Source organism: Triturus cristatus, chromosome 8 (assembly GCF_964204655.1).
Source record: "Triturus cristatus chromosome 8, aTriCri1.1, whole genome shotgun sequence".
Classification (NCBI taxonomy): domain Eukaryota; kingdom Metazoa; phylum Chordata; class Amphibia; order Caudata; family Salamandridae; genus Triturus; species Triturus cristatus.
In genome coordinates this window covers 720,374,702-720,388,242 of record NC_140591.1, presented here as the reverse complement: position 1 = coordinate 720,388,242, position 13,541 = coordinate 720,374,702, and the positions used below count along the sequence as shown (strand labels likewise).

The window sequence follows — 13,541 nt, the reverse complement described above, 5'->3', positions numbered from 1 at the left end:
ATTTGGCCCCGCCAAAAATCTTCCCATCTTTTTCCACACAGCTTACCAAAGGCCTTCGAGTGCGTTTTCTGTCAATTTTGGTGGTGCGTTCTTGATGCAGAGGAATACGAGGCTATATGCACCAAACAAACAAGCACTTACTTCATATAGTTAGGAGGGAGTACTCTCGTTTGGTGGAGATTCAACTCTTTACAGTCTGGTTGACAAGGATTCGCGTTATCACAGACTTGTGGATGAAGATGCTGCCAGAGCAATAACATTGCCTAAATTACATGCACAGAAGGTCACTGGAGACATTACCTCGTGGTCCTTTACGCAGCTGTAGTGTAGAATATGCACTAGGCCTTTACCCAACGAGGTAGCAATTACTAATTAACCGGTAGAAAGTAGTCCAATTGGGTAGGCACTTTCAGCAAAACTAAGGACTCTTCTTGGAAAAAATGAGGTTCCTTTATGGCCTTCATGCTCATTTCACAGAAATTAAACCTCAACAGGAAGCATTTACACATATAAACATAGTGTGTGCCCCATTTCTGTAAAGCACAAATGATGCTAACTTATTGAGCCTCGCGAAAGGAAAGCAAGTGTCTTTTCTCTTGTATTCCACGTTGAAAAACGATATGAAATCCTTAATGGAAGGGAATTTATAATTGAGCTGTAGTGACTGTGATGTGTTGTTTCTTTTTTGTCTTCCCCTTGTGACATCACAGTCCATGGGTCTCACTTTTAAATGCCTAAAATCAAAAGCACCACTCTCACACCCACTTACAGACACACAGGCAATCACACACACACCCACTCACAGAGCTATGCAGGTACTCACAGACCCACTCACACACAGCCACTCACAGACCTATACAGGTACTCACAGACCCACTCACAAAGAACTCACAGATCCTCAGGCATTCTAAGACCCACTCACAGATCCACACAAGCACTCCCACACCCACTCACAGACACAAACATACACACACTAAGACGCTCACAGACCCACTCACAGACCAATATAGCCACTTAAACATCCACTCACTGACGCATACAGCCTCTCACACACCCACCAAAACATTCACATACTCACTCACAGACCCATACAGCCCCTCATGCACCCACTCTCAAAAGTGGCAGGTAACAGTTAGGATATAACATTTTAAAAAACATAGAAATTCACTAGAAAAAAAACCAAAGGTTACAGGGATGGTATGCCTAGGCTCAGATTTCACTCATATAAAACTAATGAAATTCAGCAGTTATAGTTACCTGGGCTAACTCTATGCCCCTGCAATGCATTGCTTATGACCTCACATTTTGCATTACTCATGATATGGCCAGTGACACCACTAATGTCATCTCAAATGACATCACTGATGACATCATCCACAGAACCTATCACACACCCACTTATACCCCATACAGCTTCTCATACACCTACTCACATACCCACATAACCACTCACATACCCATTCACAGACACATACAACTACTTACATACCCACTCACTCATCCATAGAAACTCTCACACACCCACTCACTCACTCATACAACCACTTACACAACCAAAATAACCCATACACCCACTTGCACAGTCACACTCACCCATACAGCCACTCAGACACCTACTTATTCACCCACTCACATATCCCCTCACCGACTCATACAGCCTCTCAACACAGCCACTCTCTCATCCATACAACCACTCACACATCCACTCATTTACCCATACAGCCACTCGCATAGACAATCACTCTCTAATACAGCTACTCACACATAAGCTCACTTAACCAAACACCCACACAAACAGCCATTCACTTACCCATACAACCAATCATACACTCAGTAACAGACCCATAGAACCACACCCCCCATTCAAACCGGCACACAATCACTCATACATCCACTCAAACACCAACACAACTACTTGCACGCCCACTCACACACCCATACAACCAATCAGACAGCCACTTACACACAGATACACACAGCCATTCACATAACATATATTAGAAGTAGTATCACTCAGTAGTAGTAGACAAAGTATAGTATTTTAACTTTGTAGTAGCTTAGTATATATCTCGAAGTCTCAGAAACTTTTACAAAGCACTAACACTCACTGGATGATGTCATCATTGATGTCATTTGAGATGTCATCAGTGAAGTCACAGACCATGTCATGAGTGATGTAATATGTGAGGTCATAAGCAGTGTATTATGGGGGCGTAAGATATAGTTAGCTCAAGTAACTATAACTGCTGAATTTCACTAGTTTTGTATGAGTGAAATCTGAGTCTAACTATAATGACCCTGTACATTTTGTTCTTTTCAGTAAAAAAAATATAAATTTTTTTGCTGAACAAAGCAAAGGTTATAGGGACATTATAGTTAGGCTCAAATTTCACTCGTACAAAACCAGTGAAATTCAGCAGTTATAGTTACCTGAGCTAACTATAACTTATGCCCCAGTAATGCAATGATTATGACCTCATATATTACATCACTCATGACATGGTCAGTGACATCAATGATGACATCTCAAATGACATCACTGATAACAGCATCCCATGAGTGTGACTAGTTTTGTAAATGTTTCTGATTTCGACCCCGGGGCTCTATCTCCCAGGGCCTAGTTCACCCAGTATGCAATGGAACCACAGGAGGAGACTCTAGGCTCCTGCAATCACAGCCGGCTCATCGTCTCCTGTGGGAGCTGGTATTGCTGCCGCAAGCAGGGAGCTGCTTTAAATAGCAGCTCCCTGCTTGCGGGAGCAATGTTTCATCTTTTTCCCCTCACGCAATTTGCATGCAGGGAAACAGATGAGAACTCCGCTTTCTACAAGCGAGAGCTGTTTGACAGCTTATGCTTCCAGAAAGTGAAGTTATGTTTGCTTTTGCTTGGTGTGAGCTGTTACCTCCTACCAAGTCAAAACAAACAGCTACCCTCTGAGGGTGGGTACCTTGAGAGGTAGCAGGAGCCAGCCCTGGGGGGTGGGCCCCCCTGCATTCTTTTAGTATAAAGGACCCTGCGGAGGTGGCGGTCCCTGGGGCTAAGGGGGTTCCACAAGGGCCTCCCTGCATTTATTTAAACAGATTTACCCCATGGAGGCAGTGGTCTGTGTGGAATGGGTGGACCAGTAGGCTCACCCTCATACATATTTTCAAGTGCCGGGGGGGGGTGGCGGTTCCTAGGCCGGGGAGGCATGTGGGCCCCGCATTCATTAATGCAGATTAATGGAGTTGACGGTCGCTGGGGCTTTCATGAGCCCTAGTAGGGGGGGCCTGTGTGCCCCGTCCATTTTTATAGTATGCCCCTGGTACCTGGCTAACCCGGGCGCTTTGATCAAAATAAGCGCGGGAGACCGCGTTTGTTTTTTTGTTTACATTTTACCATGGATTCGTGGCCCATTGCGTATTCACACCAAACCTTTTACAAACATTTCTTTTGCCCTGATGAGGTCCCTCTGGACCCTGCCCCCTTTCCTTTAAAAAAAAAAAATGTTTTTGTGAGACTCAGCAGAAGCCAAGTAGCAAGATGGCTACCAACACTTCTTGTTTGAAGTGTTGGCAGCCAATCAGATCGAAGCACAAGATCAGAAGGGCTCTATATATATACAAAATTGAATTTCCTTTAATAGCTCTAAAACTACTGAACAGATTTACACCAATTCACAAAAAGGTCGCTTTCCGGACCAACAGTCCCCTTTCTGCTAAATTTGATGTAAATTTTATGCAGCAGTACGGGCTGTAGTCATTTGTACAATTCCTATGGGAATTAAAATTGGAAAACCATGTTTTTTTGACCCCCCTTCTTTTTCTTGCCCCCCGCTTGACGGATCGCCCTGAAACTTTCCATGCACAAACAGAATCATCGGGGCACTTTTTGGGAAAATTGGGTGAAGATTTGTCAACCAGCGCCACAGATATAGGCAAGTTAAAAAACATTTTTCCAAGGAAACATGGTCCTAACTATAACTACAGTAGATAACGTGCGTTTGTGTGTGTGTGCACGTGTGTGTGTGTACGTGTGTATGTGTATATATATATATATATATATATATATATATATATATATATATATATATATATATATATATATATATATCCAAAGCTCAAAGGTTGCCCCTCAGTTTAAGAAGCACTCGAACCTCAGTGTTCGCATTACAGCATTTATTGGTACGGGCAAAGTCCATATGCCGATATCTTTGATGTCAGCTGCTTTGACACGCCTGACGCGTTTCGAATCTCTTCTTCCTCAGCGGCGTGGCAGAGATTGTATGCAGTTCCGGCTTATCCCCGCATATTTAACATCAATGGCACGCCCCCAGATGGGCCTTCTCAATAGAACTGCGCCGTGCATGCTGGGAATAGTAGTGCCGCATTCAGTCCGTAATGGCTGCATACTTCTTAAACTGAGGGGCAACCTTTGAGCTTTGGATATGTATGCGGCCGTCCTGCCGCAAAGAATGCACCACCCCTATATCATGGGGGCCACACGGTGAGATTATCGTCGAGCCGTAAATGTGGAACCACAGCGATGGATGAGGACAAAGCCTTTATGCTGAGGCCCATACAGGGCTTGTTATTTTCAGCAGTTAAAAGAGCTGGCAGCCATTACGTACTGAATGCGGCACTACTATTCCCAGCATGCACGGCACAGTTCTATTGAGACGGCCCATCTGGGGGCGTGCCATTGATGTTAAATATGCGGGGATAAACCGGAACTGCATACAATCTCTGCCACGCCGCTGAGGAAAAAGAGATTCGAAACGCGTCAGGCGTGTCAAAGCAGCTGACATCAAAGATATCAGCATATGGACTTTGCCCGTACCAATAAATGCAGTAATGCGAACACTGAGGTTCGAGTGCTTCTTAAACTGAGGGGCAACCTTTGAGCTTTGGATATGTATGCGGCCGTCCTGCCGCAAAGAATGCACCACCCCTATATCATGGGGGCCACACGGTGAGATTATCGTCGAGCCGTAAATGTGGAACCACAGTTATGGATGAGGACAAAGCCTTTATGCTGAGGCCCATACAGGGCTTGTTATTTTCAGCAGTTAAAAGAGTATGCAGCCATTACGGACTGAATGCGGCACTACTATTCCCAGCATGCACGGCGCAGTTCTATTGAGACGGCCCATCTGGGGGCGTGCCATTGATGTTAAATATGCGGGGATAAGCCGGAACTGCATACAATCTCTGCCACGCCGCTGAGGAAGAAGAGATTCGAAACGCGCCAGGCGTGTCAAAGCAGCTGACATCAAAGATATCGGCATATGGACTTTGCCCGTACCAATAAATGCTGTAATGCGAACACTGAGGTTCGAGTGCTTCTTAAACTGATATGTATGCGGCTGTCCTGCCGCAAAGAATGCACCACCCCTATATCATGGGGGCCACACGGTGAGATTATCGTCGAGCCGTAAATGTGGAACCACAGTGATGGATGAGGACAAAGCCTTTATGCTGAGGCCCATACAGGGCTTGTTATTTTCAGCAGTTAAAAGAGTATGCAGCCATTACGGACTGAATGCGGCACTACTATTCCCAGCATGCACGGCGCAGTTCTATTGAGACGGCCCATCTGGGGGCGTGCCATTGATGTTAAATATGCGGGGATAAGCCGGAACTGCATACAATCTCTGCCACGCCGCTGCGGAAGAAGAGATTCGAAACAAACGCGTCAGGCGTGTCAAAGCAGCTGACATCAAAGATATCGGCATATGGACTTTGCCCGTACCAATAAATGCTGTAATGCGAACACTGAGGTTCGAGTGCTTCTTAAACTGAGGGGAAACCTTTGAGCTTTGGATATGTATGCGGCCATCCTGCCGCAAAGAATGCACCACCCCTATATCATGGGGGCCACACGGTGAGATTATCATCGAGCCGTAAATGTGGAACCACAGTGATGGATGAGGACAAAGCCTTTATGCTGAGGCCCATACAGGGCTTGTTATTTTCAGCAGTTAAAAGAGTATGCAGCCATTACGGACTGAATGCGGCACTACTATTCCCAGCATGCACGGCGCAGTTCTATTGAGACGGCCCATCTGGGGGCGTGCCATTGATGTTAAATATGCGGGGATAAGCCGGAACTGCATACAATCTCTGCCACGCCGCTGAGGAAGAAGAGATTCGAAACGTGTCAGGCGTGTCAAAGCAGCTGACATCAAAGATATCAGCATATGGACTTTGCCCGTACCAATAAATGCTGTAATGCGAACACTGAGGTTCGAGTGCTTCTTAAACTGAGGGGCAACCTTTGAGCTTTGGATATATATATATATATATACACACACACACATATTCACTGTAAAAAAGGGGTTAATGTAATATTACTGTTAAGTGTGATAGAAGGATGTGTTTTTTTTAAACCTGAGACATTCACTGAAAAAAAAATCAAAGGTTAAAGTATCGTTATAATCAGGTGAATTTGTCGTTGACAATATAAACATTTTGAAGAAAAAAGAAACTCAGCAATTCACCAGTTATAGTCAGCTGTGCTAACTATAACTTGCGCCCCCATCATGCACTGCTTGTAACCTCACACATGACATCACTCTGTACATGACCTATGACATCATTTATGACATCACTCAGGACATCTCAAATTAATATCTCAAAATCTACTGAACAGATTTACACCTAATCACAAATCTAGCTTCCTGCCAAATTCAGTGTAATTCCCTTCAGCAGTTTGTGCTTTAGCCTAGCCTAAATACGTTTATAGAAAATGCATGGGGATTCTGCATTTTGGGAGCCCTCTTTGTTCTTGCCCCTTCCTTGATGGATCACATTGAAGCTTCCAGAAAGTAGCTGTGGTAGGTTAACTTTGTTTTTGGAAGGTTTGGGGAAAATTCATCAAACCTGGCCAAAGTTATTAGCAAACCAAAAAGTGCTCTGGCTGTGGAAAAGCAGACCTAACTATAACTACCTAATGGTGATATATACAGTGCAGAGTGGTGGTTGACACTGTGTAAATATTAGATAGGTTAGAGTTTCCACAGCAAGAAAATGTTTAGGTTTGCTAATAACTTTGGCACCGTTTGACGAATCTTCACAAAACTTTCCAACAAGAAATTTCAACCAACTCGACTCCATCAATTAAGTGGGGGCAAAGAAAAAGGGAGGTTCCTAAAAGGTTTATTTTCTGTGTTAATTCCTATAAGAAACTTTGTTCTATAAAACAGACAAAAATGGCTGAACAAAATGATACCAAATTTGCCAAAAAGTTAGAACTTTTCTCAGAAAGCATACGTTTTGTTATTTGGTGTAAATCCGTTTTGCAGTTTCAGAGAAATCTGCTTTAAATGCTGTGCTCGTAGTCACAAAGAGGTTAAAATGATGAATATATCTAGATGATTGGTCCATTGGGAGTCCCATAGTAAGACAACTTAAAAATATGTGCCTCTCTCATTGGTCGAGCGAGGTTTTTTCTCCTGGCAACCTCTTCGGTGCCTGCAGTATCATGCGTAATCTGATTGTGCAGCTGTAATTTGGAAGAAAATCACGCGATTGTCATCTCAGGATTCTGGGATTTGGTCCCTCTATCCTAGAAACATTTTTAAAAAATAGTATAGGAGCGGAGCAGTGATACCTGGACCCCGAGGCACTAGCGAGGGGAACCAAGAGGGACACCCTCACCCACAGAGACCAAAAGTAAAAAGTATTTTTTACAGACCGTCAGGACCACAATACTGCTGTGGGACCTAATGCGATCCTACCGTGAGGTACTGTATTACTCCCACCAGAACCGGCAGTCAAACTTCACCCAATTGTACCATGGTAGCCTCACCTAGGGAATCTTGCACTGTACCGCAGTACTATGTGGGTGAAGCTTGAGCATTGATACAGTGAGAGCACTTCAGTACCAACAAAAAATGGAAACAAAATGTGAATTGAATATTTTTCAGGGCATCTGCAGGATGTTGGAATCAGAGCTTGTCCAATGGTCTGGCCTTGCAGCTAATACCCTGCCGTGCATGGTCAAAAGCCGTACGCAGAAGGAGTTGGCCAACCAAGGGTAGTCAGCTGACTGTGGGGGGTTGAATGCAGAGCCAAAAATTAAAAATAAAGTTTGAGTTGAGTATCTGCAATGTGCTGGGTGTCAGTAGAGGCTTGGGCCTGCCTGAATGCCATGCATAGGCCATGCATAGCGGGGAGTTGGAAACCCACAAGAGTTTGGTTGCACATGGGGGGTAGGGTGCAGAGGTTGACCAAAGGCCAATCCCTGCAGCCCATGGTACATGGCCAAAGGCTGTGCACAATCAAATGCAGAGCACAGCCAAAGCTCTGTACACAGCCAGGGGTTGGCTGTCATTGGGTAGAGGAGTTGCGTGCAGGCCCTGTGCCAACCCCACGGAGAATGGCCTGGCCGGAGGAAGCTGGGCACAGAATTTGGCAAAAAACTGGGTATCCACAGGGGGATAAGCATCCACAGGGATTAGGCACAGTGAGGGGTCGGCTGCTCATGGGGGTTGTGCGGAGGTTCTGGCCAGAGGCCAGTCTGTGCGGCTACACCCTGCTGCTCATGGTTGAATGCCATGCGCAGCAGAGGGTTGGCCGCTCCAACTAGGAATTGGGTGCAGCGCCTGGATGGAAGCCATCACCCTGCTATGCATGGCCGACGGCCAAGAGTACACCGGGCTTGGCTACCCATTAGGGTGTTCGGGCTTTGATGTTCCATAAACTATTTCTGTGAACAGCCATACCTTACAACTACTCCAAGAAAACAGCATGATTGAACAGAAAATTGTATTGTGACAGACAAGATATAGAAGGCACAGCTAAAATATAAAAGTGCTTGGTGAAAAAAGCGTATATTATGTGCGCAAGCATACCTTTTCCTTGGATCTAATCAATGCAGTCAGGTGCTTTAACACCAAAGGTCCATCCAAACTGTAAGCAAAATTTACATTTTCGAAGGCAATCACCCCTTTGCTTGGCCAGTCCGGTGGAGGGCGCTTTTTGGATTCCCATGCGGCTTCTTTATCCAGTTGTGTATACTCCAGCACTCTTTCTACTGATATCATCTGCAAGGAATTGATTACAAAACACTATTAAGCGCAATGTAGTCATTAAATACTATTTTTAACTCATGATCAAAGTTTCATGAGAGGAAAGTCTCAGAACTGTACTCAATGGCTGGCAGAGGGCAATTCTAAAGTGATACACAAAGATGGTTTGTATATGTAAATATTACAAATGTGTGGGTTAATGTGTTCATGCATTTATTGTGATTTTGCCTAGCATGAATACTGTAGTTAATTGGGTCACTGTTTGAGGGGGGTGCAACCACAATTCTTGTCAGAGTGAAACACAAGCAAACCCCAACATTTCCAGCACTTAACCCTCTTGTAGTTTGGCACAAAAGAAGCCAGGCGTAACTCAAAAGCAATGTATAAAATATTTATGCAGCTCTTCAAACAGTAATAATGTGAAAACACAACACAAGAACAATACCACACAAACGTAGAAAAATAAAGTGTAATGTAATAAATTATTTGAAACCAAAACAACAAAAATCCAATCAGTTGAACCAGGGAAATGCAATTTTAAAGCTCTAAGTGAAAATATTGCCTAAAAGCAAAAAGTGCCAAATGCGGGTATTTGGTTGCACAGGACCAGGACAAAGTCACAAGTTGAGGTTGACCATGATGGAGCACTGACTGGATACAGGGACCTAGGGGCTGATTAGGATGGTTGTCCGAATTTCGCCCACTGCCATCCTTTCGTAAATGGGACCACCCAACAGACTCGGTGGTCCCGCCATAGGAATTAGGATACGACCACCACCACGGCAGTCACAATGCCTATGTTTTGAATTGCAGTGGACGCCGTAGTACAAAAAGGGGACACTTCACATATCCCTGCAATACGTGGCAGGCACCATGTGGTGCCTGCCACATGGTGCAGGGATATGTGCCCCCATAACTCACAGCTGGGGGCCAGGGTGTAAGGGGGGGCCAACTACGAGCACCCAATGTCCCTTTCTGCCAGCCTTTTCATGGCGGGTAAACTGCCATGAAACGGCTGGGGGGGAGGGACATCATAATACCTACGGCAGTGCCTGGCAGGTAGCGCCACCATTGTAAGGATTGGATTCCCATCTGATGGTCCAATGAGCTCCATGAGCCCGTCAGATCCATGGCGGTCGCTCTCTCTGACCGCCACCCATCCTAATGTATCGGGCAGAAAACATTATTATGATGGCAGTGGGCCCGCCACCGATGGGCTGTCGGTGGTGCTTCCACCGTCATCATAATCAGGCCTCAAGTTAGGCCAGCTGCAAAAAGTATCTTAAGTCATTGTTGGAGAGCGTTGCAAAATAAAGCAACAAGGATGTGTTGCACAGTGGCGGCTGCAAGGTCCTGAGTCGAGGATGTATCACGCAGTTCTGAGGAGCTGCAGGGCTCTGTGTTGGGGATGCGCCACACTGTGTCATTTCGAGGCAATGCGTTGTGCTGGGTCTACCAAAGCAACTCTATAGACCAGCAATTGCATAGATGAACGCACTCTTTTAGTTTTAGTTTAACACATATTTAAAAGGTAGGTGGTGCAGGTTGGTTAATCCTCCTGAGTAAGAGGATGAAACAATGTCTCAAAGCGCTATCCTCACGTGCTGATGGGCGTCTTCAACTTGCACTCGATAAAGAAATGTAAATAAATTGTCCGCTTCTCAATAAGTTCTTCTCAATTCACTTTATTGACTTTACACATTTTCTTTGGTGAAGTCAATCTTGATACAAACATAACACTGATCCTCACTTGATGCCACTATATTTGTTTTACATATATTCATATGCTTAATGCATTTTGGGCAGTGGCCCTTCATCAGGGTTTTAACTCTGCAACATAGAAGAAACTTGAGTTCAATACTAAAAAAGGCAAACATGCCAAAACATAGAACACATTGAGATTACTGATGGTGCCATGTGTAAAAAAAGGAGTGGTGAATATTGACATCCAATTAACGCTGGTTACAGTGAACGAAAAGTCCTCATGCAAAATATGACCAACATGCTTATTGAATACATTCCAATAAGAAGTGGAGTGAACGCTCATCAATAACGTTTTAATTAAAAAAAGTGCAATCAGGCAGTTAGGAAGATGAAAAAATTAATGACTTTACCTAAATGTGGTTGATAGTGAAATGAAGATAAGAACTCCCGAGAATCAAAACGAAAGCAAAGTAATCTGTTCAGCCATATATAATCACTGTGGAGGTGGCTAAACACATGAAAACCAGATCAGAACCCCATAGCTGAGCTTGCAAAGCGCCTTCAGGCCCACTTCCAAGTGTCCAGGACTGGAGTGGCACCACTTGGGGGGCACGACTCACAATAAGCAGAGTCCAGGTTTGGGATCAAGGTGGCATGCAACCCTAAATACAGGATTCAGGTATAAAATACTTGGGAAAAGAAAATGACAACTTTCTCAAAGTAGCACAGAAGAGATGTTTGGACGTATATTAATAATCAATAACTTTTTAAACAACCACCTTGAAATCTAAGGCGGTTTCGGTGTTTTTATTTCACCTTTTTTGATTCAATTTTCATTAATAAATACTCCAAAACAATAACTCATTACTTTGAAAAGAACAATCAGTACATACACATTTGTGAAAGTTCAATAATACAACATCAATCACAATTTTACTAAAAAGAACATAAATGACATTACATCATTGCACATAACAGACCAGTCCTTATTTTTACAAGGAAGCATGGCGGTACATATTTTTTTTATGAAACCAAAACAACCTGCCATGTGCAGGTAAGCACCACTACAGTACAACAAACTAATTGTCCTGTTTGTATGCACGATTGTGCGGTGGGTTAAGTGGTAGATACTGCTAGCTGGGTGGGGTCGACACATTTCAGGACCCAATATGAATTCAGGGTTTCTCCTCAAAAATACCACAAAGGTGCAGCGATGCCTTAATTATCTTGTGAATTTGGCCCGCAGCGCCTATCGTGTGTCCTCAAAATTCGAAAAGCTGTTACAATAACTTTGCATGGGTTCAACCTGGTGAATGTAAGTTGAATCTTGACCGAGGACGCATATTAATACATGACCGTTGCTTCGATCGGACAAAGAGATTTTATAAAAAGTGGCTGAGTGACTTACTAATCAAAAGCAATTCAATTGCTTTGGGAGACGCGTGGGGTCTTTTAGATCAAAATTAACTCCTAAAAGACAGTGAATAGCAGCTTTGGAGTCCGAGGCTTGCTCAATCCTCTTAACCGCTAGCGTGCACAGCATTTCACAGCGGTACCTGTCTGCAACAATGTATCCCATCCGTGGCCTAGTTTAGGCGTTAGAACAGGCCCAACCCCTCTAGGTTAAGCAACTTTCTCAAAGTGGCACTTTCAGAATAGTGACTACTTTTTACAATTAAAGAGGGTTTAGAAATGAGAATTCTTTTGACACCAAATTTAACGATTCCACCCACTCCCAGTTATCGCTTTTAATGCATCAAGGCAATACAGTGTTATCATGTGTTATCATATGGGAGATGCAGGACTTGCAGAAGTGAATAACTAATTTATGAGTTTTTCACTACCAAAACATGTGAAACTTAAAAATACATGTTCAACATTTTAAGTGCACTGCACCCTGCCCTCTAAGCTATGTAGAGTTTACACTTGGGATGACATATGGATTGAAAAGGAAGGTTTAGGCCTGGCAAGAGGTTTAGCTTACCAGGTCAAAATGGCAGTGCAAGCTCAGTTTGCAATGGCAGGCCTGAGACATGTTAAAAAAGGCTACTTAAGTGGGTGGCACAATCAGTGCTGAAGACCCACCAGTAGTATTTAATTCACAGGCCCTGGGTAACTCTAATACTCCTTTACTAGGGACTTACAAGTAAATGAAATATGCCAATTGGGTGTTAGCCAGTTTCACCATGTTTAAAGGATAGAGTACAAGCACTTTAGCATTGGTCAGCTAACAAGGATGCTAACAGGAACGGGTTCAGAAAACAGGAGGTTAAAGGCATAACGTTAAGAGATGACCCAGCAGAGAGGGTCAAGACCAACAAATATCATCCGTGGATCGGTGTCTGCTGAACTTCACAAATGTTACCTAACAAACAGAATTTACAGCTTTGTGATTCATGGATTCAGCATTATACAAAGTTATTGGTGAATGCATTTGAAAAGTATGGGTCAATTCTGATCACGGATTCACAGTTCAAAAAGCATTTGAAAGTTTACAATTTCAACAGAATCTGAGCTGACTTCCACTGCGTATCAAGGCTATACACTATCAAGGGCTGTACTTAAGAAGGCACAAGTTAAGAGGTGTGCATCTTTAATAGTAATGGCAGAATATCAACGTTACTTAATATCAAAGTCATATTATGATGGGTACCATTATATTCAAGTTTTGGATTTCAATTGTAAATGTTCCATTATTAATTTGGAGCATTAATATTTAAGTGTTATATATCTATTACTTTAACATTGTGGTTTTTAAATAATGATTGAAGGTGTTTATGTTAATAAATTAAATGTATTAGATAGTTATTTTTTTCTAACTGTTCT

At 43.5% G+C, this 13,541-nt stretch overlaps 1 protein-coding gene across 1 annotated transcript in view; it reads right to left on the bottom strand.

The window, feature by feature from the left end:
- Window positions 1–13,541, bottom strand: part of ABCC4 (ATP binding cassette subfamily C member 4 (PEL blood group)) — a 1,516,984-nt gene that overhangs the window by 319,209 nt on the left and 1,184,234 nt on the right. Inside the window, exon 25 of the mRNA XM_085622127.1 lies at window positions 8,835–9,026. Coding sequence (XP_085478253.1) covers window positions 8,835–9,026 — 192 coding nt within the window. The remainder of the gene's footprint in view (window positions 1–8,834; window positions 9,027–13,541) is intronic.